At 40.0% G+C, this 27,120-nt stretch overlaps 1 protein-coding gene across 2 annotated transcripts in view; it reads right to left on the reverse strand.

Moving 5' to 3' along the window:
• The window catches only part of LOC126161922 (uncharacterized), a 270,341-nt gene that overhangs the window by 138,783 nt on the left and 104,438 nt on the right, over positions 1-27,120 (reverse strand). For both annotated transcript variants that reach the window (XM_049918094.1, XM_049918095.1), the window contains exon 4: positions 18,243-18,430. In XM_049918094.1, coding sequence (XP_049774051.1) covers positions 18,243-18,430 — 188 coding nt within the window. The remainder of the gene's footprint in view (positions 1-18,242; positions 18,431-27,120) is intronic.

Raw genomic sequence — 27,120 nt, forward strand, 5'->3', positions numbered from 1 at the left:
TTTGCTGATGCCGTCCTCCTCCCGCCCCCATTCCCGGTCCTCTCAGTGTTACGTCCCCGGCACAGCCGTGTGGGCCTGGGTGTACGGGCACAAGGCAGGTTGGATGCCAGCCGTGGTCATCGTGGCCCCATGGACGGCATGTGACTTCTGTGCAGACATCGAAAGGGTTGGAGTGCCACCATCATAACCAGCTCTGCTCTCGTGACCCCATGGGTCTCCCGCTGCCACCTCCTCCTCTGCTACCTCCTTCAGTTCAGATGTGGACCTCAAGTTGCCGCCACTGCCCCCCCCCCCTCCCCCCGCGCTGCCTCCAGGTGGATCGGTGGCTCCCTCCGCCGCGCTGGCCTCTTGCCCTCTGGGTCAGCTGTCATGGACACGTCGGACGTCCCTTCCTCCCCACCAACGGCGGTTGGCGACCCCGTATCTTCTCCCATCTGCCGAGCATCTCGGCACTGTCCAGGGTGTTTCTGCCCCTACTCACAAGTTTTCATGGGGGAGGGTTCTGGGACAGAGCGCCGCGGGTTTCGAATCCGTGCCAAACGGCATGGACCTTAGTAAATGAATCGACTTCATTTACTTCTGTTACGATGGACGTGGAATAATTATGGGCAAATTTTAAACATATTGTAAATCACGCATTGGACAAGAATATGCCGAAAAAGTGGGTTACAGACGGAAAAGACCCACCGTGGTTTAACAGCGCAATTCGGAGAATGCTCAGGAAGAAAAGGCAGTTGCACTCACGGTACAAGAAAGATCGGGAGTACGAGGACACGCAAAAGTTAGTAGAGATTCGTGCTGCTGTAAAAAGAGCAACACGTGAAGCATTCAACCACTACCACCATCATACCTTAGCAAAAGATCTTGCTGGAAACCCAAGGAAATTCTGGTTTTACGTAAAATCTGTAAGCGGGTCGAAGGCTTCCATCCCGTCACTCACTGATCAGTCTGGCCTGGTAATGGAAGACAGCAAAACGAAAGCTGAAATTTTAAATTTAGCATTTGAGAAATCTTTCACGCAGGAGGATTGTACGAACATACCGCCGTTTGAGTTTCGTACAGATTCTCGTATAGAGGATATAGTCATAGACATCCCTGGGGTTGTGAAGCAGCTGAATTGGTTGAAAATAAATAAATCGCCAGGTCCTGATGGGATTTCAATTCAGTTTTACAGAGAGTACTCTAAAACATTGGCTCCTTACTTAGCTTGCATTTATCGCGAATCTCTTGCCCAACATAAAGTCTCGAGCGACAGGAAAAAAGCGCAGGTGACGCCTGTATATAAGAAGGGTAGCAGGACAGATCCTCAAAATTACAGACCAATATCCTTAACATGGGTTTGTTGCAGGATCCTCGAACATATTCTCAGTTCGAATATAATGAATTTCCTTGAGACAGAGAAGTTGCTGTCCATGCATCAGATGGCTTTAGAAAGCATCTCTCCTACGAAACGCAACTCGCCCTTTTTTCACATTATATCTTGCGAACCATGGATGAAGGGTATCAGATGGATGCCATATTCCTTGACTTCCGGAAAGAGTTTGACTCGGTGCCACACTGCAGACTCCTAACTAAGGTACAAGCATATGGGATTGGTTCCCAAATATGTGAGTGGCTCGAAGACTTCTTAAGTAATAGAACCCAGTACGGTGACCTCGATGGTGAGTGTTCATCGGAGGTGAGGGTATCATCTGGAGTGCCCCAGGGAAGTGTGGTAGGTCCGCTGTTGTTTTCTATCTACATAAATAATCTTTTGGATAGTGTGGATAGCAATGTGTGGCTGTTTGCTGATGATGCTGTGGTGTACAGGAAGGTGTCGTCGTTGAGTGACTGTAGGAGGATACAAGATGACTTGGACAGGATTTATGATTGGTGTAAAGAATGGCAGCTAACTCTAAATATAGATAAATGTAAATTAATGTAGATCAATAGGAAAAAGAATACTGTAATGTTTGAATTCTCCATTAGTAGTGTAGCGCTTGACACAGTCACGTCGATTAAATATTTGGGCATAACACTGCAGAGCGATATGAAGTGGGACAAGCATGTAATGGCAGTTGTGGGGAAGGCAGATAGTTGTCTTCGGTTCATTGGTAGAATTTTGGGAAGATGTGGTTCATCTGTAAAGGAGACCACTTATAAAACACTAATACGACCTATTCTTGAGTACTGCTCGAGCCTTTGGGGATACCTATTAGGTCAGATTGAGGGAGGACATAGAAGCAATTCAGAAGCAGGCTGCTAGATTTGTTACTGGTAGGTTTGATCATCATGCAAGTGTTACAGAAATGATTCAGGAACTCGGGTGGGAGTCTCTAGAGGAAAGGAGGCGTTCTTTTCGTGAATCGCTACTGAGGAAATTTAGAGAACCAGCATTTGAGGCTGACTGCAGTACAATTTTACTGCCGCCAACTTACATTTTGTGGAAAGACCACCAAGATAAGATAAGAGAGACTAGGGCTCGTACAGAGGCATCTACATCTACATTTATACTCCGCAAGCCACCCAACGGTGTGTGGCGGAGGGCATATAGGCAGTCATTTTTCCCTCATTCTGTTTGGGAGTGGAACAGGGAGAGAAGATGCTAGTTGTGGTATGAGGTACCCTCCGCCATGCACCGTATGGTGGATTGCGGAATATGTGTGTAGATGTAGACCTCAATTAACACTAGAGGTCTCTGCAGCCGTCGCACCGTAAGCCGTGGCTGCGCACATTCCTGGCCCGCATATAACGTGTCCCCAGCAGCCAATACAAACGTACCCTATCCTGTATTTCAGCGCCTGCCTTTCGCTCAGCTACGCAGTCTGATATTTGCATGTGTCTATCAACATCTCGCCTACAGACAGCATGTTTACGTTACTTTGTTTCTGTGTATGAGTGAACATTGTGGATTCATTAGATTGTCGCTTGTGACCCCGTTGCTTCTTGCATGTTGTTGTTTGTAAGGTCTTGCTCGGTCACCTGTGTCCGTCCTTTCCCATTCGTTTGTTTGCTCGCGGGCCGCCCCCGTTTGGTCCCGCCATGCTGCGTTCCGGCAACCCCACAACCATTCTGGTCGCGGTTACAACATTAAACATATGGACATTACTACATAACAGGTGTAAAACAAAGCATAGGAGTATGGACAGAGAGAAGCTGATTAAATGTGTTTGGTTGTCAAGAGAGCAATGTGTGAAGCCTTCAATGACTACCTTAGCAGAATACTGTTGAATGATCTTTCACAAAACCCAAATAAATTCTGATCATCTATAAAGGCTGTTAATAGCATCAAAGTTAGTATCCAGTCCCTAGCAAATAAGACAGGAACTGAAATTAAATGCACCAAAGCAAAAGCTGAAACAGGAAAGCAAATGCTGAAATTCTTATCTCAGTTTTCAAATATTTCTTTACAAAGGAAAACCCAGGAGAAATGCTCCAACTTACTCCTCGTGCCACTGAAGCACTTAGTGAAATAAGTGTTAGTGGTGTTGAGAAACAGGTGAAACTGTTAAAATTGAACAAAGCTCCAGGGCCCAATGGACTGCCTCTTTTCTAACTATACTCTAGCATAGATACCATGAACAAAAAAGTGTGCCCAGATACCTTGAAACAAAAAACTGTGCCCAGTAGTTGGAAGCAAGCACAAGCCATTCCCAGCTACGAGAAGGGTAGCAGAAGTGATCCACAAAACTACGATCCAATATCCTTGATACTGATTTGAAGGAATATTATGAAACGCGTAGTTGCTACTCGCTACAATGCAGAGATGTTCAGTGGCACATTGGCACAACAAAAAGAATGGCAGAAAGTGAGCTTTTGGACAAAAAGGCCTTCGTCAAGAGTCAGAGATAGACAATATACACACAGACACTCACACAAATGCAACTCACACACCAGTCTGTCTGGCTGCTCAGGCCACACTGCGAGCAGAAGTGCGTGATGGGGGAAGACTTCAGGTGGTGAGGCTAAGGAGGAGGCTGCGGCAGGGAAGGGGAGGGATGGTGGGGTAGGGGTGGGGGCAGTAAAGTGCTGCTTGTGGGAGCATAGATGGACAAGGTGTAAAGAGAGTAGGGAAGTTGGGTGCAGCCGGGAGGTTAGATTGAGGAAGATGCACAGGGGTGGCTGGTGGGGGGCGAGAGCGTGATAGCGAAAAAGGAGAGAACTTTAATACTGATTTGTTGTAGAATCTTAGAACTTTTTCTGAACTCAAACAAAATGAGACAACTCAAATAGAATGACCTCCTCCACTCCAATCAGCAAGGATTGCACAAACATCAACCATGCAAAACCCAACTCACACTTTTCTCTGATGACATAAGGAAAGATCTGGATCAAGGCAAGTCAGGTAGATGCAGTATTTCTTGATTTACGAAAAGCATTTGACTCTGTACCATAACTGTGCTTACTGTCACAAGTATGATCATATGAAGTATCAAGCAAAAATTGTGATTAGATTGGGGATGTATTGGTAGGGAGGATGCGGAAAGTTCTCAGATGGAGGGTCATCATCATACGCAGAAGTAACTATGGGTGAGGCCCAGGGAAGTGTGTTGGGACCCTTGCTGTTCATGATATTAATGACCATGTGGACAATGTTAATAGTAACTGTTTGCAGGTGATGCAGTTACCTGTAATGAAGTACTGTCTCGAAGAAGCTGCATAAATATTTAGTCTGATCTTTGAAATTTTATAAAGTGATGCAAAGATGGGTAATTTGTTTGAAATGTTCAGAAATGTACAATTCTGCACTTCACAAAACAAAAATCCTGTGACTATAATATCAATGAATTACAGTTGGACTCAGCCAGCTCATTCAAATACCTGGAAGTAACACTTTGTAGGGATACGAAATGGAATAATCACATAGGCTCAGTCAAATTTAAAGCAGGTGGTAGACTTTGGTATGAAATTACAATGAAATGAACACTGTTAGCTGCTTACAGGCGTTGACATAAGTCAACGGGGACAGAAGAAAATGTGTGCCCCGAGCGGGACTTGAACCCGGGATCTCCTGCTCACATGGCAGACACTCCATCCATCTGAGCCACCGAGGACACAGAGGATAGCGCGACTGCAGGGATTTATCTCTGGCATGCCTCCTGTGAAACCCACATTCTCAACGTATTGTCCCGCACTACATTTGTAGTGCCCCCCCCCCCCCCCCCCCCCCCCCCATTATACTCATTACTCACGGCGCATTGCCGATTCCCGTAAGAGTTCGGGCACTGTTTGTGCATTCGCACAGAAGATGAAGCTGGTCAAGTGGCCAGTGAGCCTTCACTATATATATATACTAAGATGGTATCTGTTCTTTCGGACATGTCCAAAAGAACAGATACCATCTTAGTATATATATATAGACTTTGGTATATTGGTGGAATAATGGGGAAATGCAATTAGTCTACAAGGGAGATTGCTTCCAAATTACTCATGTGTGCCATTGTAGAATGCAGGCTATGGCGTGATGAACCATCCCTGCTTCTTCTTCTCTTGCTATCAAATCTATTCATCAAGAATCAGCAACATTAATGTGCATGGGTCCCTTTGAAGTAAAATATTCTGGAGGTAAACTAGGTTCCCATTTGGATCTCCAGGCAGAACCTACGTCGAAGAGATTCAGGCCAAAAGGAACTTTCTGGTTGGGAACATGGAACGTTAAAAGTTTGAACAGGCCAGGAACGTTTCAGACATTATTAGACGAATTAGATAGATACAATGTAGACATTACAGGTATTCAAGAAACTCGGTGGTAGGGGGAGGGTAGCATAAGGAGGGGTTACTATACATTTTTTATGGAGGTGCGGAAAGCTCACAGTTTCGGAACAGATTTCGCAGTACAGAGAAAAGTGCTTCACGCAATCAGAGATATAAGGTTCATTAGTGACCGACTATCAGTTATAGTGTTGTCCGGCAGGTGGAATAGACTACCGTATTTACTCGAATCTAAGCCGCACTCGAATATAAGCCGCACCCGAAAAATGAGACTCAAAATCGAGGAAAAAAAATTTTCCCGAATCTAAACCACACCTGAAATTTGAGACTCGAAATTCAAGGAGAGAGAAAAGTTTTAGGCCGCACCTCCAAATCAAAACAAAATTGGTCCATTGTAATACGAGACACAATTTAGGTCGAATGAATGACGATACAGCTACAGGAGTTTGGTTCGAGTCGTAAGCTTAACAGCTAAGTTTTACCAGGTAGCCATTGCTATACGTCAGGCGCTCCGTCCGTATTTATACGGGTACCCTTCCTTTTCACGTGCTTCGTCTGGTTTGAATCGATTGCTTATTTTGCTTTTATCTGATAAGTGCCATTTTCTTTGTTATAGGTGTTAACTTCACTCTGAGCTGAAAATGCATTACTGTACTGTGTCATGCATTGTTTGTCTCATTCTGATAGTGCGTGTTTACAGCCTGTCACTGCGCGCGGCATGGCTTGCTTTTGTGCGCGCTACCGCCGCTTACAATTTTAAAAAAAGAAAAGAGAGGAATTGTCTCACTAGCGAAACAATGGCAAGAGACTGCTATTTGTTGTTACTTACACTGCTTTCTTTGATAATGATCAACAAGAACCAAATAATAGACTGCATATGATAGAATATGTTCTGAACGAGAGTTAGGCGAAAATTTTTCTCCGTTTGAAAATCTTTGCGGCCGCTTCTCTAGTACGTCAAATTCTGCACAGGAATTAGAGTCATCTTAGATTTAAAAATCTAATCAGTTGCCGTGCTTCATTTCTGACTGTATCACTATTAGGCATAAGAAAAATACGAATGTAAACATGACACGATACGTATATTCTTCCGCGTTTGCGTTGTCTCACTCTAGTTTCGTAGCTTATTAGGCAGATAGGATTTACATGAAATAGCAGCAAACACGAAAGAATACGTGGCATAATGTTTACATTCATATTATTCTTATCGTGAAGAGAATACTGCATGTGATTCACATTTCGTCAGGTTCCTATTAGCAACCACCTCTTCTCACAGGTAGTAAAAAATTCAGCACGTAGAGTTGGCCATATTGACAAACATCCCGAACAGTCTTGCCAGTCGGATTTTCTTAGTACATTGAAATTCTGCTACATTCGAAGATGAACAATACGGAATTTGTATTTACTTCGTTGGATAATGTATGAAAATACAGTGGTCGAAACTCGGGGTGGAGAAAAAAAGCTCGTCTTCCACCTTTTTTTTTTAATTTATTTACTGATGCAGAGATTTTGGTGCCAGCATTTATCTTTGTGCCTACAAAGCATGCCTGTGTAGCGCTACATATATTCGACGGCAGAAGTTAGTTGTGGCGGCACCTACCAACATTTTTCAGAACTTCCGCTTGCTTTGCACTCGATTCTAAGCCGCAGGCGGTTTTTTGGATTACAAAACCAGAAAAAAGTGCGGCTTAGATTCGAGTAAATACGGTAGTAGTAGTTAATGTACATGCACCAACTGAGGACACTGAAGAGGTTGTTAAAGACGGCTTTTATGAAGAACTAGATCAACTGCGGGATGAGTTCTCCTCGTATGATACAAAATTAATCATAGGTGATTTTAATGCGAAGATAGGGAAGGAGGAAGCATTCTGGCCTGCAATTGGGAAGGAAAGTTTGCATAACATTTCGAATGATAATGGCACAAGAGTGGTTAATTTTGCTGTTTCAAAAGACATGATTGTTGAGAGCACATATTTCAAAAGGAAGGACATTCATAAAGCAACTTGGGTCTCTCCAGATGGACACACCCGAAACCAAATTGATCATGTTCTTGTAGATCGGAGATGGCACACTAGTATAGAAAATGTTAGGACTTTCAGGGGAGCAGACTGCGATTCTGATCATTTTCTTGTAATTGCCAAAGTTCACCAACGGCTATCTTCAGCAACATCGAGGTGTCACAAAGCAGAACTTGTTAGGTTCGACACTGACAAGCTAAATGATGAAAACTTTAGAAGAAGGTAGATGATAGAAATTTCAAATAGGTTTGATGCTCTCAGGACACACGAAGATCAAGACGAGGATGTAAATAAACAGTGGATCACTGTGAGGAATAATATCAAAGAGGCAGCGAAGGTCACAATAGGTACAATTAAGAACAGGAGGAAACCGTGGTTTGATGAGGAACGCAAGAAATTGGTAGAGGAAAGGAGAAAAGCGCGATTAGATTAGGATAGAATGGGAGACAGAAAACGAGAGGAGTTCTTGAACTTGAGAAGGGAAGTTGGTCGTAGGCTACGGGCAAAGAAGAGGGATTATTTGAACAATCAAATTACAAATATGGAAACAAACAGTAAAACAAAAAACATTAGGGAACTTTACCTAGACATAAATGGGTATAGGAAGGGCTTCAGGGCTAGGACAAATGCACTTCGAGGGGATGCTGGGGGAATACTGACAGACCCCAGTGCTATATTAAGTAAATGGAGGGCGTATTTTGAGCATCTATTGAATGTACACCAGGAAGCAGGAAATGAGCAGGCGTATGAAATACATACAGCAGAACCCCAGACACCTGAGCCAATGTTAAAGGAAGCAAGAGATGCAATCAACAAATTGAAAAACCATAAAGCACCAGGATCAGATTGCATAACTGCAGAATTAGTTAAAAATGGAGGACAGAAATTGGTGGAAGTAGTTCACAAAGTGATAACTAAAGTATGGAGCTCAGAGATGATACTTGAAGAGTGGCAGGAGTCGATTCTGATCCCAATTTTTAAGAAGGGCGACAAAATGGATTGTAGTAATTATAGAGGGATATCGCTATTACCAGTATGTTCCAAAATTTTCTCGAATATTCTGCTAAGCAGGCTTACACCATATGCAGATGAAACTGTGGGGGGATTACCAAGCCAGCTTTCAGAGGAACAGATCAACTATAGACCAAATATTCACCCTGCATCAAATTTTGGAAAAGAAATGGGAATACAATAAACCAGTTCATAATCTTTTCATAGATTTTATAAAAGCATATGGTTCAGTATTGCAATCAAAATTGTACAGAATTCTTTTGGAACTTGGAATACCAAAGAAGTATGTTAGACTTATAGAAGCGAGTTTGAAAAACACAAAAGGTAAAGTACGCGTGGGGAAATTAGAGTCAGAAGAATTTGTAATAAAGAACGGACTTAAGCAGGGAGATGCCCTGTCTCCACTACTTTTTAATTTAGTCCTAGAATATATTGTACAAATGGCAGCAGATAATTCAGAGGGTTTGGAGTTAAATTGAAATATTAAGATATTAGGGTATGCAGATGATCTAAACATCATTAGCGATAGGAAAGAATCTGTAACAGCAAATGCGAATGCGTTAATCAAGGCTAGTGAAGATGTAGGTCTAAGGATAAGTGAAGACAAAACTAAATACCTGGTTACTACTAGAATGCCAACAGCAGTAGATCAGGAAATGTTAAGAGTTGGAGACATGCAGTTTGAAAAAGTGAACACATTTAAGTATCTAGGCGTGAACATCACTTCGAGAAATGAGATTGAATTCGAACTGAAGAAGAGATTACGGGTTGGGAAATGCATGCTACTTGTCACTGACTAGATTACTTTCATCACAGATATTGTCTAGGAATTTAAAGATTAGAATATACAAAACTATTATTCTACCAGTTATGCTGTATGGGTGTGAGACTTGGTCTCTCACTGTACAAAATGAAAAGCTGTTTTAAGTATTTGAAAACAAAATTTTGAGGAAAATTTTCGGAGTAAAAAGGGATGACATTAGCGGAGAGTGGCGAAAACTGCATAACGAAGAGGTTCACAAACTCTATTCAAGCCCTGACATAATCAGTATCATTAAATCACGTAGGCTGCGATGGGCGAGTCACGTAGCTTGAATGGATGAGGGCAGGGCAGCGTGCAGAGTGCTGGTAGGGCACCTAGAGGGAAAACGTCCTGTGGGGAGACCGAGGCATAGATGGGAGGACAATGTGAAGGTCGATTTGAGGAGCCTAGGTATTGAAGGTGAATGGCTGGAAATAGCCCAAGACAGGGACAGATGGCGAAAATACGTTGCTTCAGTAATGGGCTCTAGAGTCCGGTATGGCCAGTGAGTAAGTAAGTAAGTGCCATTGTAGACTATTGCTCAAGTGTGTGGGACTCTTACCAAATAGGACTTACAGAGGATACTGAATGAGTACAGTGAAGGACAGCATGAATGATCAAAGGTTTGTTTGACCCATGGGAGGCTTATAGAGATGCTGAAGAACCGGAACTGGCAGACTCCTGAAGATAGACACAAACTATCCCAACAAAGCCTACTTACAAAGTTTCGAGAATTAGCTTTAAATGATAAGTCTAGGAATATATTACAACCTCCAAAATATTACTCACTTAGAGATCATGAGTATAAGGTTCAACTAATTACAACATGCACAGAAGCCTTTAAACAATCATTCTTACTGCACTCCTTAAGTGAATGGAAGGGTAGGAACCCTAATAACTGCTATAGTGGTATGGTGCCTCTGCCATGTTCTTCAGAGTGGTTTACAGAGAACAGATATAAATGTATATGAACTTTAGTCCAGCCCGCCAAGTTGGACAAGATTTCTAAGACTTGGTACAACTCTTCTAGCTTTAGACTAGATGACTAACACTGTGTTGACCCAAGGAGGTCCAGAACACACAAACAAAACACAAGCAATAGTAATCAGAGAGTTTAAAAGAGATCTTTATCTTGCCCTTCTGGTAAGAGGAGGGATTCTTTGCATTAATGCAAAATTCCTGAAAAGTAAGTCTCAAGTAATTAGTATACTTGATTCATATGCAAGGCTCAGCACGTCAGGCACATAACTGGGAATACTCGACGCACTAATGTAAAAATTGTGGCCATCTTGTGTCTGTTTAGAGGTTACTTGTAATAATAATTTTCACAGGCATTCCATGAAACCAGAGCACTGTCAGTCCAATCCCTGCGATTTCCACTGTGTGTGCTGGGCCCATTTTAGGATAAATATTTCCAAAAGACAAATATGACAAATAGCTACAAGAACAGCATTTAAAGGTATTTCTACAGGGGTGTTATACATAACATATGGTTATTATCAAGTCACAGAAATGGGACAGGTGCACCTATATAGGTACAAGTTGCCTACATTTCTATTGGCATAATATAGGGTGGGGCAAATAAAAGTGGCCCAGAGAATGAAGTTCCAGGGTACAAAGAAACACAGCAGAGAAAGTAAACACAGTACTAACCTGCAGATGTTAAATGTGACCACCATTCATCTCTTGGCATTTTTGGGCACTGGTCAGCAAGTTGCTGAAGGCAGATCGAAGCTGGACTGCTGGAATTGCTGCAGTATCATCTAAAATGTTCTGCTGTAGTTCTTCAGGACTATGAGGGTTGTTACGACACATCTTACACTTGAGGGCTCCCCACACAAAGTAGTCACACAATGACAAATCGTGTGACCAGGGTGGCCAGCTAGGACTGCGACCAGATTGACTTTTGCTTTAACAACTCTGTCATGTGTGAAGACTGTGTAAATGTGCTCCAGTGTTCAGTCGGCTGTATGGGCAGTTTCTCCATCCTATTGGAAATAACTGTAGGTCCTCTCCTCCTCTCTTTTATATGCATGAATGGATACATTCACACCCAGTTGTATCCACTTGTTCAGGCCACTTTTATTTGACCCACCCTGTATAAAACAGGGGGCAAACTCATTCCACATTTTTAGATTTCTACAAGGCTTGTGACATGGTTTGTCACAAGCAACTTCTAATCAAATTGCATGCCTTTGGTGTATCATATTGGTCATGTGACTGGATCCGTGACTTCCTGTCGTAAAGGTCACTGTTCGCAGTAACTGATGGAAAGTCATCGAGTAAAACAGAAGCAATATCTGGTACTCCCCAAGGAAGAGGTCCTCTCCTGTTCCTGATCTATGTCAATGATTTAGGAGACAATCTGCGCAGCTGTATTAGATGTTTGCATATGATGCTGTCATCTACCATCTTATAAAGTCAACAGATGATCAAAACAATTTGCAAAACAATTTAAACAAGGCATTTGTATGAAGCAAAAAGTAGAAATTGGCTAAAAATTGTGGAAAGTGTGAAGTCATCCACACAAGTACTAAAAGGAATACACTAAATTTTGGTTAAGGAATAAAACACACAAATCTAAAGACTGTAAATTCAACAAAGTACCGTATTTACTCGAATCTAAGCCACATTCGAATCTAGGCCGCACCTGAAAAATGAGAATCTAAATCAAGGAAAAAAAATTTTCCCGAATTTAAGCTGCACCAGAAATTTGAGACTCGAAATTCACGGTGAGAGAAAAGTTTTAGGCCGCACGTCCAAATCGAAACAAAGTTGGTTCATTATAATATGAGACATAATTTAGGTCGAATGAATGACGATACAGCTACAGTAGTTTGATTCGAGTCGTAAGCTTAGCAGTTAAGCTTTACCAGGCAGCCATTGCTATGCGTCAGGCGCTCCATCCGTATTTATATGGGTACCCTTCCTTTTGCACGTGCTTTGTCTGGTTTGAATTGATTGCTTATTTATCTTTGATCTGGTAAGAGCCGTTCTCTTTGTTATAGGTGTTTACATCACTCTAAGCTGAAAATGCATTACTGTATTGTGCCATGCATTGTTTGTCGCTTTCTGATAATGAGTGTTTACGGCCTGTCGCCGCCCACGGCATGGCTTACTTTCGTGAGCGCTACCGCCGCTTACAATTAAAAAAGGAGAGGAATCATCTCATTAGCCAAACAATGGCAAGAGACTGCTATTTGTTGTTACTCACACTGCTGCTTTCTTTGATAATGATCAACAAGAACCAAATAATAGACTGTGTATGATAGAAGATGTTCTGAACGAGAGTTTAGCAAAAAATTTTCTCCGTTTGAAAATCTTTGCAGACGCCTCTTTTAGTATATTACATTCTGCACCAAAATTAGAGTCATCTTAGATTTAAAAATCTAATCAATTGCCGTGCTTCATTTCTGACTGTATCACTATTTGGCATAAGAATAATACGAATATAAACATGACATGATATGTATATTCTTCTGCATTTCATGTTGTCTCACTCTAATTTTGTAGTTTATTAGGCAGACCGGATTTAAATAAGATAGCTGCAAACACGAAAGAATACATGACAAAATGTTTATATTCATATTATTCTTATGGTGAAGAGAATACTGCATGTGATTCACAATTCATAAAAGTTCCTATTAGCAACCATCTCTTCTCACAGGTAGGAAAAAATTCAGAACATAGAGTTTCCCATATTGACAAACATCCCAAACAGTCTTGCCAGTCACATTTTCGTAGTACATTGAAATGCTGCTACATTCGAAGATGAACAATACGAAATTTGTATTTCCTTCATTGGATAATGTATGAAAATGCAGTGGTCGAAACTCGGGGCGGAGAAAAAAGCTCGTCTTCCACCTTTTTTATTTTATTTTATTTTTTTATTTTATTTACTGATGCAGAGGTTTTGGCGCCAGTATTTATCTTTGTGCCTGCAAAGCATGCCTGTGTAGCGCTACATATATTTGACGGCAGAAGTTAGTTGTGGCGGCACCTACCAACATTATTCAGAACTTCCGTTTACTTTGCACTCGATTCTAAGCCGCAGGCGGATTTTTGGATTACAAAAACCGGACAAAAAGTGCAGCTTAGATTCGAGTAAATACGGTACTTAGAGTCCACTTTTTTTATGGGAGAATTTAAAGTAGACTGGGGCAGCAGAGAGAATTTGGAGCAAGGAGGGAAGTGTTCCAGGATAATCCATGCAGTTGTGTGCACCACTGTGTCAAGGTGGCTTAATGGCTAACGCACCTGCCTAGTAAGCAGGAGACCTGGGTTAGATTCCCAGTGTTGGTACAAATTTTCACTCATTGCTTCAGTCTATACGTAAAATCTTATCTGTATGAAATCATTAAAGTCTCTGAAATTATGTCATTTCATTTGCACTTGGGGATTACAGTTACGAATAACTTATATTGAAATGATCAAATAGCAAATGATGTGAGGAAATCAAACCAGGGACTGCTACTTATTGGCAGAACACTTAGAAAATGCATTAGGTCTACTAATTACTTGCACTATGGTTGTTTGCTTTCTCCTGTAGTACTGCTTCGCAGAGTGGGATCCGTGTCAGATAGGACACATGGAGCACATCGAGAAAGTTCAAAGAAGTGCAGCATGTTTCATATTCTTGTGAAATAGGGGAGAGCATGCCATACATATGACATGCAAATTATGGTGGCAGTAAATAAAGCAAAGGTGTGTTTTGTTGCAGCAGGAACTTGTCATGAATTTCAATCACCACCTTTCTCCTCAGAGTGTGGAAACATTTTGTTGGCACCTACCTACGTACGGGGGATTATGATCATAATAAAATAAGAGAAATCAGAGCTCGCATGAAAAGATTTAAGTGTTCATTTTTCCCATCCGCTGTTTAAGAGTGGAATGGTAGAGAAATAGCTTGAAGGTAGTTCGATGAAGCCTCTGCAGGTCGCTTAATTGTGAACTTCAGATTGATAATGAAGATTCAGATGATTGGCTGTATAGAAACAAAATGTGGAATAAACACCAAAGACCTAAAAGAAAACTGCATCAAACAGCTCTTTAAGAGCTGAACTTTTGTAAAAAAATCTGTAACATACAAGATAGCAGTTCTGATGAGATACAGCTTGTGGCAACTGAGAGACATATTAAATTCAAAACACAGGCCATGGCCAATAAATTCAGTGAAGTCTTTCTTGCAGCAACTGAAAGAAGAGGGAGAGGAAGAGGCAGAGGCAAGAGGGAGAGGACTTTGAAAGCAGAACCACTAGATTTACTTAAACAGGCCTTGCATATTCCATCAGCAGGTGTTACTTTTGCCACAACTATTGGAGGAATATCAAAAATCATTAGGCCATGGAATAGCATTAACTCATACAGATATGATTGTTTTCAACATAGGCACTAAAATCTACTGCTGACATGATAGTGCACCATTGAGTTATCTTGTAATCAGTTGCACTGACAACATGTATTTTCTGAAAAACTGGTGTGTGTTTGTGTGATATTAACAGCCATTTACAAAAGTAGTAACATCTAATCATAAAATAATCTCTCTCCTCCCAACTTTCTCAAACATTTTTGAGAAGGCAGCTTGAAATACACTATTGGACAACTTTTTTGAAATTAACCTTGTAACAACTGTTCATTTTTAGCTTCTGTAAATGAATCTGAACAGAGGAAGCATTATATCATCTCATGAACACAGTTCTTGTTTAACCAAACAATTCTGTAACCTTGCCAAGACCTCTGATTGAGTGTAAGTAGATTTTAACACAGAAATTAAACTAAGGTGTTGAAGATGTTTCACTTGCAAGGATGGAATCACATCTTAACAACAGATAACAGTGTCCCACCATCAAATCATACCACAGGAATAAAGCTAAATTCGGGATGGGCAAACATTAAATATATTGTCTTGCAAGGTTTGATACTTGGTCCACTCTTTTTCTCAAGCTACAAGAAATAAAAATTATTAAATATGTTGGAGGTTTCTTCAGAAACTGTGACATTTGCTGAAGACACAAGCTTAATGAATAAGAGTTCAAAGATATCTACGCCTTGCACAACTAGAAGAACAGTGGAGCACATTTATAGCTGGTGCAGAGCCAACAGCTGAATTCTTACAGTTCGAAACAAATATGTGTACCAGAAGTAGGTCTACCTCCATAGTCAGCGTGTCTGGTTGCTACACAGAAGGTCCGGGCTCAGTTCCTGTTACTGCTATGGTGGGAGGACTAGAATAGTGCGCACTCAGCCTAGTGATGCCAACTGAGGAGATACTTGAGTGAGAAGAAGTGGCTCTAGAGTCTGGGAAGCTGCCAATGGCTGGCAGAGCAGTGTGCAGACCCCATGCCCCTCCGTAATACATTCAAATGACACCATTGGGTCACCACTCGGTACCGCATGGCAGTCAGTATGTGAAGTTGGTACCAGAAGTAGAGATCATGTGTGAAATTTCTAGAAATCCAACACCCAAACTGACAGTAAAATGAAGTGGCACCAACAACAAGTGAATAAGTTAACCAAAAAGCTCAGTTCTGCCTGTTTTGCACTTAGTAATTCCTCTCATTGCACTGACATGAAGATAGATTTTCCTGCATACTTTCACTGAATACTGTCAAAAAGTACAGGGTGACACACGGGAGACAGACGGTTTTGAACTGCGTAGTACTGAGGGTGCGGTGGTAGGGGGGGTCATGGTGGGGATAGTTCTGATCCACACAAGATGCCATTTCATTTACTCAGTCACTATGGAGCAGTGGGACTTGCAACGTCGAGTGTTTGTCTACGGCAGTTTCGTGAAAAGTAGTGAGTCTATTATTGCTACGCAGCGATTGTTTCGTGTGCGGTTTAACGTCGGTCGACATGGAGCTGTTCCGAGCCGTAACACAATCCTCAGATAGGTGGAAAACTTCAGATCACCTGGAAACATACTGGATAAGAAGCATCCTGACCCGAGACGCAGAGTAACGACACCAGAAAATGTTGAAAGGGTAAGGCAAGCGGCAGTCAGAAGCCCAGGACGGTCAACTAGATGTCATGTTAGTGAGTTACAAATCAATCGTGAATCAGTTAGATAAATTTTGCATAAAGAATTAAAATTCCATCCCTACAAAATGCTCATTGTCCAACAACTTGAGGAAACTGATTTTGCTGTATGAGAAGACTTCGCTTACAGAATGCAAGTGATTTTGGAATCGAATGAAAATGAAATTTTATTGATGAGTGATGAAACTCATTTTCATTTAAACAGGACCGTGAATAAGCAAAACCTATTACTGGGCTCCAAAGCATCCACACCTTATCCACCAGCGGCCTCTACACTCAGAAAAAGCAACAGTCTGGTGTTCTTGGCTCTGTTGGCATTATTGAGAATGTGGCCACAGTTACTGCTAATTCGGTTCGTTACATTCATATGCTTGAAACATTCTTGAAACCAGAACTAAGAAGACGACGAATCCCTTTACAATGTATTTGGTTCCAGCAGGATGGGGCAGCATCACACACCGCAAACACTTCAATGACAGTTCTTAGACGCATGTTTCCTGGCCGGATTATCTCACATTTTGGCAATGTTCCTTGACCTCCCAGGTCTCTCGACTTTTCAGTATGTGACTTTTTTCTGTGGGGGTACCTTAAGAAATGTGTCTATAACCACAAACCACTAAATTTGGATGAGTTGGAAAATGCAATCATTCAAGAAATTGCTCTCATCCCTGCAGAGATTTTAGTCGGTGTGATGGAGGATTTTGAAAAGAGACTTGATTATTCCTGCATTCGAAATGATGGACATCACCTTGACGACATTATTTTTCACAAATAACTCTGTTAACTAAAATGGCAAATAATGAGCTTTGATTTTGTGTAAATAAGCATGCATTAATTTTAAAGTTGGCTGAGTATTATTTCATTAAAAACCATCCGTCTCCTGTGTGTCACCCTGTACTTATTACACAGAAGTGTTTAGTTAGAGTATTATGTAAACTTGATAATTGTATGACTTAAAGAAGCCTTTTCGGGAATCTTGGGATCTTTATACTAATGAGTCAGTATGGTGGTTGATGATAATAGGGTATTTAATATGAACTGTGATGTTCACAACCACAAAACTAAAAGTAAAAATAATTTCTACACATACTATACATCATGCTTAGGGTTGAGAATTGAGTCTTATGTTCTGGTGCAAAAGCCTTTAAAAAGTTGTCAATAGACAGCAGGTGGGGAAATTGAAATCCCCTTAAACTTTCAAACACATAGTAAAAGATTTCCTCAGTGGTCACTTCTTTTATAATTTATCAGAACATTGGGACACATTGACATAAACTCTGACTAACAGAAATGTTCATTTCTACTACACAGTCAGCTGATAGTGGTCTCTGAAATTAAGTTACATAAGTAACTAGGATGAAGTGGTAGATAACAGGTGAGTAGTGTAAGATAAAGTAACTCACATAAATACCAGTGTGAGTAGCACCTGACATAATTTACTGTTAGTATACTTTAGAGAAGTTTCCAGCAACATCTGCTTCTGCCTGTTAATGTACAACTAGACTGGTTGCACACCCCCATCCCTATCTTTTTTGATATGATTAAAAGAACACAATGTCTTATATGCAAGTGAAATTCTCCACTAATTTTTCCTGTTAAAGCCCTTTGCAAAAGTTATAAATGTGAATAGAAACACAATAATTACATGTTTGATAAACATACTAAAATAAAATGTTATATACCTGTAAATCCACACTCAATGTCTCCATACTTTTTGCGTGCAGTACTTGTTATACGAGCAGTACTGCCATCCATCTCAACCCAATCTTGTTCATCTGAGCACTTTATAGGTCCAAGATCTTTGATGAATTTCATTATATCTGGATTGTTTACTTCCAGATAGGGATGTCTACATGCCTGGCCTCCAGCTCTGATGATTAAAACCATTACAACATTAAATTATCAAAATAAATCAATTCCAAATGATATTATAACATGTGACGGATTTGACTAAAAATTAGTAATATAGACAATAAACGACATTAAACATAAATATGACACTGGATTCTGATATTCCTTTTCATTGATCATTAAGATAGCTTTCTTGCACTCTTCTCTACACCTAGTATAAATTTAAACTCATTTGTACACTCATTCACTCATCGTCATATTCAACAGATCTAAGGACAATCGTTAAATATTTGAAAAATAAATGTTCTATTGGAGTAGATGACATCTCTAACAAAATATTAAAACAATTTTGTGCAGTTACAGCTGATGTTCTGAGTCACATATGTAATGAATCACTAACTCAAGGTATTTTCCCAGACAGGTTAAAATATACTACTGTCAAGCCTCTTCACAAAAAAGGGGACACCATATGCCAATCATCAAGAAAGTATTGCACTCAAGAGTTGTTAGTCATCTCAAAAGTAATGGGATACTTAGTAAATCACAGTTCGGATTTCAAAAATGCTGTTCCACTGATTTGGAATAAGGCTGGGCATCTCGGACATATTCTGAGTCGTGGTCACCTTTGTGCTCATACGGCAAAGACTACCAAATCCACCGGTTAGTCCCTCAGCCGTTAGGGGTAAAACCCAATGGGACTCGGGGCAAGTAAGGCTAGCAACCTGCTTCACTGGTACTTTAAATATGATGCTGGCAACAATCAGAGCAAAATGCCTCGGACCTTTGGAGGTGACGGAGTCCCACCTCTAACTGACAAACCAGGGACTCCTAAGATACGACTTCGCAAACAAATGGTAATGAGACGGGGAGCTATTAATATCAATGAGGGCTACTCTGGGAAGAAGGTAGAGCTGGCAGAGGCTGCAAGTAAAATGGGGCTGGACATATTAGCTGTTAGTGACATTCAGGTAAGGGGTGAGAAAGAAGAGGAAGCGTGAGAATACAAGGTCTACCTGTCAGGAGTCAAAGCAGGAATAGCACAATGGGGTGTAGGGCTTTACATCAGGAAAGAAATGGAACCCAGCGTAGTTGCAATAAGGTATGTAAACGAACGACTGATGTGGATAGATTTGACAGTGTCTAGCAAGAAAATTAGGATTGTGTCAGTATATTCGCATTGTGAAGGGACAGATCACGATAAGATGGATAGTTTTTATGAGGCACTCAGTGATGTAGTTGTTAGAGTAAAGGACAAGGACAGTGTTCCGCTCATGGGTGATTTTAACACCAGGATTGGAAATCGAACAGAAGGGTATGAAAAGGTTATGGGTAAATTTGGAGAGGATATGGAGGCAACAGGAACGGGAAACAACTCTTGGATTTCTGTGCCAGTATGGGCTTAGTAATCACAAACTCCTTTTTTAAACATAAGAACATTCAGCGGTATACTTGGGAAGGCAGGGGAACCAGATCTGTCATTGACTATATAATAACAGATCAGGAATTCAGGAAGGCTGTGAGGGACACACATGTATTCAGGGGATTCTTTGATGACACTGATCATTATTTAATCTGCAGTGAAATTGGGATTGTGAGGCCGAAAGTGGAGGAGGTCAGGTCCATATGTAGGAGGATAAGAGTGGAGAAACTTCAGGATAAGGAAATCAGGCACAAGTACATAACAGCGATCTCAGAAAGGTACCAGTTAGTTGAATGTAGTCAATTACAGTCATTGGAAAAGGAATGGACAAGGTACAGGAACACAGTACTAGAAGTGGCTAAAGAATGTCTTGGAACAGTAGTGTGTAAAAGTAGGATGAAGCAAACAGCTTGGTGGAATGATACAGTCAAGGCAGCCTGTAAAAGGAAAAAGAAGGCGTATCAAAAATGGCTACATACCAGAACCCAGGTAGACAGAGAAAGTTATGTTGAAGAAAGAAACAAAGCCAAACAGATAATTGCAGCATCCAAGAAGAAATCATGGGAAGACTTTGGAAACAGGTTGGAGACTATGGGTCAAGCTGCTGGAAAACCATTCTGGAGTGTAATTAGCAGTCTTCGAAAGTGAGGTAAGAAGGAAATGACAAGTATTTTGGACAGGTCAGGAAAACTGCTGGTGAATCCTGTGGATGCCTTGGGCAGATGGAGGGAATATTTTGAAGAGTTGCTCAATGTAGGTGAAAATGCGATCAGTAATGTTTCAGATTTCAAGGTAGAATGGGATAGGAATGATGATGGAAATAGGATCACATTTGAGGAAGTGGAAAAAATGGTCAATAGATTGCAGTGCAATAAAGCGGCTGGGGTGGATGAAATTAAGTCGGAACTCATCAAATACAGTGGAATGTCAGGTCTTAAATGGCTACACAGGATAACTGAAATGGCCTGGGAGTCGGGACAGGTTCCATCAGACTGGACAAAAGCAGTAATCGCACCAATCTTTAAACATGGAAACAGAAAAGATTGTAACAACTACAGAGGGATATCTTTAATCAGCGTTGTGGGTAAAATCTTCTCAGGTATTGTTGAAAGGAAAGTGCGAGTATTAGTTGAGGACCAATTGGATGAAAATCAGTGTGGGTTTAGGCCTCTTAGAGGTTGTCAGGACCAGATCTTTAGCTTACAGCAAATAATGGAGAAGCGTTATGAGTGGAACAGGGAATTGTATCTATGCTTTATAGATCTAGAAAAGGCATATGAACGGGTTCCTAGGAGGAAGTTATTGTCTGGTCTACAAGATTATGGAATAGGAGGCAAACTTTTGCATGCAATTAAAGGTCTTTACATGGATAGTCAGGCAGCAGTTAGAGTTGACGGTAAATTGAGTTCATGGTTCAGAGTAGTTTCAGGGGTAAGACAAGGCTGCAACCTGTCTCCACTGTTGTTCATATTATTTATGGATCATATGTTGAAAACAATAGACTGGCTGGGTGAGATTAAGATATGTGAACACAAAATAAGCAGTCTTGCATATGCGGATGACTTCGTTGTGATGGCAGATTCGATTGAAAGTTTGCAGAGTAATATTTCAGAGCTAGATCAGAAATGTAAGGACTATGGTATGAAGATTAGCATCTCCAAAACGGAAGTAATGTCAGTGGGAAAGAAATATAAACGGATTGAGTGCCAAATAGGAGGAACAAAGTTAGAACAGGTGGACGGTTTCAAGTACTTAGGATGCATATTCTCACAGGATGGCAACATAGTGAAAGAACTGGAAGCGAGGTGTAGCAAAGCTAATGCAGTGAGCGCTCAGCTACGATCTACTCTCTTCTGCAAGAAGGAAGTCAGTACCAAGACTAAGTTATCTGCGCACCGTTCAATCTTTCGACCAACTTTGTTGTATGGGAGCGAAAGCTGGGTGGATTCAGGTTACCTTATCAGCAAGGTTGAGGTTACGGATATGAAAGTAGCTAGGATGATTGCAGGTACTAGTAGATGGCAACAATGGCAGGAGGGTGTCCACAATGAGGAAATCAAAGAAAAACTGGGAATGAACTCTATAGATGTAGCAGTCAGGGCGAACAGGCTTAGATGGTGGGGTCATGTTACACGCATGGGAGAAGCAAGGTTACCCAAGAGACTCATGGATTCAGCAGTAGAGGGTAGGAGGAGTCGGGGCAGACCGAGGAGAAGGTACCTGGATTCGGTTAAGAATGATTTTGAAGTAATAGGTTTAACATCAGAAGAGGCACCAATGTTAGCACTGAATAGGGGATCATGGAGGAACTGTATAAGGGGGACTATGCTCCAGACTGAACGCTGAAAGGCATAATCAGTCTTAAATGATGATGATGATGATGATGATGATGATGACTGAAACAGCAATATACAGTTTCACTGCCCACATACTGGAGACTTTAAATAGTAAAACATCATCAATAGGAATTTTCTGTGACTTAGCCAAAGCATCTGATTGTGTGAACCATGACATTATGTTACAGAAATTACAATTCTATTGATAATGATGATGATGGTGATGGTGATGACGATTGGTCTGTGGGGCACTCAACTGCGCGGCCATCAACGCCCGTACACATTCCCAATCTGTGCACAGTCCAATCTAGCCACTTTCAGAAATGAGACTGGAATGATGAGGACAACACAAACACCCAGTCCCCGGGCAGCCAATCCTCAACCTGGCCAGGAATCGAACCTGGGACCCTGTGATCCAGAGGTATCAGCACTAGGCTCTAGACCTACAATTCTATTGTGTAAATGGAATGGCATATGAGTGATTTAAGTCATATCTATAGAACAGGAAGCAAAATGTTTCTTTATATGGTTTAAGTGATTTATGAAGTTTGCAACTTCATCTATTTTGGATGAAATTGCATTGGGTGTTCCACAGGGTTTGATCATGGTTCCCCTTCTGTTGCAAATATATGTGAATGACCTCCCTACTTATCTCAAACAAGAAGCTAGACTGACACTGTTTGTTGGAAACACAAGCATCATTATTAATCCAGTAAAAGAAACTCCAAAAGAAAATGATACAAATAATGTCTTTGGAAAAGTTATTAACTGGTTTTCTGCAAATGGGATTGCTCTGAACTTTGAGGGGAAAAAAAATAGTACATCCAATTTTCTGCTGCAAGGAGTACAGTTCCTTCAATAAATATAAAACATCAATAGAAGTCAGTAGCAAGGGTAGAGCATACCAAGTTTTTGGGTGTACACATAGATGAGAATCTTAATTGGAAAAAAAATCATATTTTGGATGTCCTAAAGGGACTAGGTTCAGCAACTTTTGCAATCAGAATAATTGCCCATTTTGAGGATATAGAAATTAGTAAGCTAACATTCTTTGCATACTTTCACTCTGATGTCAAGCAGAATAATATTTTGGGGTAACTCAACACTTAGGCAAAAGGTATTCACTGTTCAACAGAAAGTGGTCAGAATAATGTGCGGGGCTCATAGTCACACATTTTGTAGCCATCTATTTAAAAGGTTAGGAATTCTTACAACAGCCTTTTATTCAGTAATGAAATTCATTCTCAACAACAGGGACCAGTTTAAAAACAACAATGACATTCGTGACTATAATACCAGAAGAAAGAAAGACTTACACTGTCCTCTACTTAACCCATCTTTGGCACAGAAATGGGTAAAACAGGCCACTGTAAAACTTTTTGATAAATTACGAGATGAAATAAAATGTCTGACAGACGGCAGTAATAGTTTCAAAAATAAACTTAAATCATATCACCCTGGCAACTCCTTTTATACCAGAGATGAATTCTTTAATAGGAATAAATAAATCTGTAGGTATAATTTATGCATTTTGTATCACTTACGGGAACGGGGTAGGTAATAAAAATGAGGGTGGATTTAAACTCTTCTTTCCCTTTTGTGTAGCCAGTATATGCACTTCTCAAGTAACTGTAGCAATGTTGTAGATCAGGAAAATCTGTGGACTTATCTGTTTTATACAGTGTATCAGCATGATCACTCTCCCTCGTGTCAAATACTTACCTCGTTTGATTGATACTTATCTACATTAGTTTATAAAAGCTTTGTGCTGTTCATTTTTTTCACTATTTCTGGTCTTAAATATCACACCCATTACTTTGGATTAATTTAGAGAGATAGTTTTGAATTAGATACTTATTTGCATTTTCAGTATTGAAGACTGTTTCATTTCCAGGTTCCTCCTTTGCACTGTATAGATAACTTTCATGCCGTCAAAAACCCAGGATTAGTTAACCAGTTGGTTTATGGACTGATGGTCATTAACTTGGCAAAGGTACGAGCCTTAAGCAATTACCAATGGTTGACATAACTAACAACAAGGATACATTAACAAAATAAACTGAGACATACTAATGGGACGTCCATGGGAAGGGGGGGGGGGGATAAATAAAAGAACACTGACCTGTCACATTCATTGGTTTCTCCATTTCCCAATCAAACTACCACCTTCCATACTAACCTAGACCGTGCATTACATGCATTTCACAATACAAAATACGGTTACCCTCAGTTGATCACCATCTCCACTAGAATTCTATCGGGCTAGCAAAAAACACATTCTAAGCTACCACCAACAAGAAATAAATGATATATTATGAACAGAACATATTACTGTCATTTATAGCTGAAATATACAAACAAAAATATCCCAGATGCCATCTCCTTAACAAATGACATCACATTTCAAAAGCATTATAAATTTGTCCTAAGACTTACACTCATGCCTTCTTTAATATTATATCATAGATTTTTGCAAAAAGCGAGACCAATGATACTGATTGTCAGTTTCTTAATTCACTTCTGTTTTCTTGCTTAATGATTATTTATTTTCAATGAAAATTACTCCTCTATCGAGGCATTCAGAACACATGTAACCATATACTTTTGAGAGAGATAATGAAACACCATCTAGGGCAGATGAGTGTTTGATTTTCATTTTTATTATCCACGTCCAGTGATGCCTTTCGATTGAGGATGACAAGGTAGCCGGTCAGTACCTTTGGGCCTTCTTGCCCTCTTCGGGTGGAGTTTAGTTTTTTTTTATTTATTTTTTAATCATGTTTAAAAGCTCTGTCATAGTTGCCTGAGAACAAAATTCATGCTTGAGTTTTTGGCACTATACTCATTTCATATGTCTAAAGGTTTCCTATCATTTTATGCACTGCAGTTAAAATATCCATTCAAAATATTTGCTATGTTTTGAGGACTTACATGCTTTCAGTAATATTCACATGGCAGGTGGCCTAAGTCCGTTTTGTTACTTTCCTTCCTTCTCCCATTTATGAAGACCTACAAATCTTCTGAATAGTTATATGCTTAGTCTGTAGCTCCCTTTCAGAAAAGGGTCTCTTATTACATGTTTCTAAATTCAGTTTATTTCTTGCATGGGTTACCTCCTTAGCAATCCGGTTTTTCTGTGTTTGGCCTTCTACTAATATTTTGTGCACAGGAGATTGAACATTAAGTGTATATCAGACAGTAACCAGTAACAAGACAATGATTATATTACTATGCACATGTAAATAAATGGCATTACATGTGGATTTATCTTCCATCAAGAAGTCAACATCAAGATGGATCAGTATAAAAGAACTGTAGACCATTTTCACACTCAAAACAGCCTTCACAAAAAACCAGTTTGGTTAAAAAAAAAAGATCAACAGGGTAGGCTATTTCCTCACAAATGAAATTCTTGAATCAATAAATAACAAAATTCCACCTACTGAAACATTCTGTGGCTTGTCAAAAGCCTCTGACACTGCAGATCACAATATCCTCTTACAAAGGCTTATTGTTATACATTGAATCATACCTACACAGCAAAAAGCAGAATGTGATTCTTAATGGTACCGATGGCTGTCCTGTTTCATCTAACTGAACTACATTAAAGTGTGGAGTGCCACAAGGTCCACCTTGGGACCTCAAGTGTTTCTTACTTTAATCAACAATCTCCCACTCTGTGCAAATTTGCTCTGACATTTTATACTGGTTTAAGTCTAATGGCTTAACACCAAGTACTTAAAAAGCTCAACATATGCCATTTCATGCATCTCGACAACGAAATTAAGTAATCCACTTAACTGTGAAAATCTAAATATATTACATTCTGAATCTTCTAAGTTCCAGGCATTCTGATTGATTACAAAGTTAAATTGGTCTGGGCATCAAAAAAGACACAGTGTGTCAACTTATGCTCTTTGTGTAATTACCCCTGTTGGTGAAATGAATTGTATCAAAGCTGCTTATTTTGGCAATTTTCACTCTGTCATGTCACATGGTATAATTTTTTGGGGGTAATCAGCCTTTTGGCCTAAAAAATCTTTATTGCACAAAAGAGAGAATTTAGAATCATGAGAGGTAGTCATTAAATATATTCTTGCAGTTATCTGTTCCGTAAGTTCAAAACGTTAACCACAACATCTCAATACTTATTTTGTTTGATGATTTTTGTCTGTAAGAACCATTCTCTTTTTAGATCTAATAGTGCATACCATGTTGACAATACAGTCTAGAAATGATTGGCACAGAGATCTAAAACATATCAGTCTTACATAAACAGGTGATCACTATTCTGCCAAAAAAGTTTTCAATTCTCTTCCATCAGATATTAAAGTCCACAGTAATGCTCTGCCTACACTTAAATCTAAATTGGTATTCGAGTGTCTTCTTGAGCACATGCAGGTTAATCAATGACTGTTTTTGTGAATCTGTATTTTCCATTTGTATTTATGTTCTGAGACTTTCAGTTTATAATGTGTCATCCATAATTTGCCTTCTTGTTTAACATGGTAACCTATAAATATCCTTTTTTCTTTAGATTAAGTTACTCTCAGTAATTTATGTTATGCTGACTTTAACTATACCTTATTAACTATACTTCAACCTTTAAGTTTATTATTACTGAACATTTTCTTATTGTTTCCCTATAATTATGTAAACCTGACTCTTTCCACCTGACTCATTCAACATCCTTGTGATTTGTCATAGTATGGATTCATGGAATTTAAAATAAATAAATATCAGATCTGTGAGAGTAAAATGTTAACCTCATTTAAGAATCTCAAGCACTGACCTCTGCCTTATAGACATCCAATGTGCAGTGAATATTTAGTTATAGGTATACAGCTCAAATCACTGCACTATAGATTAAGAAGTAACTGAAGTTTAAGATATAACAACTGCTTTTGTAAAGTGACCACTCCTGCTAACAAGACGAAAATAACTGTTGGCTTT

This window comes from Schistocerca cancellata, chromosome 2 (genome assembly GCF_023864275.1).
Source record: "Schistocerca cancellata isolate TAMUIC-IGC-003103 chromosome 2, iqSchCanc2.1, whole genome shotgun sequence".
Lineage (NCBI taxonomy): Eukaryota > Metazoa > Arthropoda > Insecta > Orthoptera > Acrididae > Schistocerca > Schistocerca cancellata.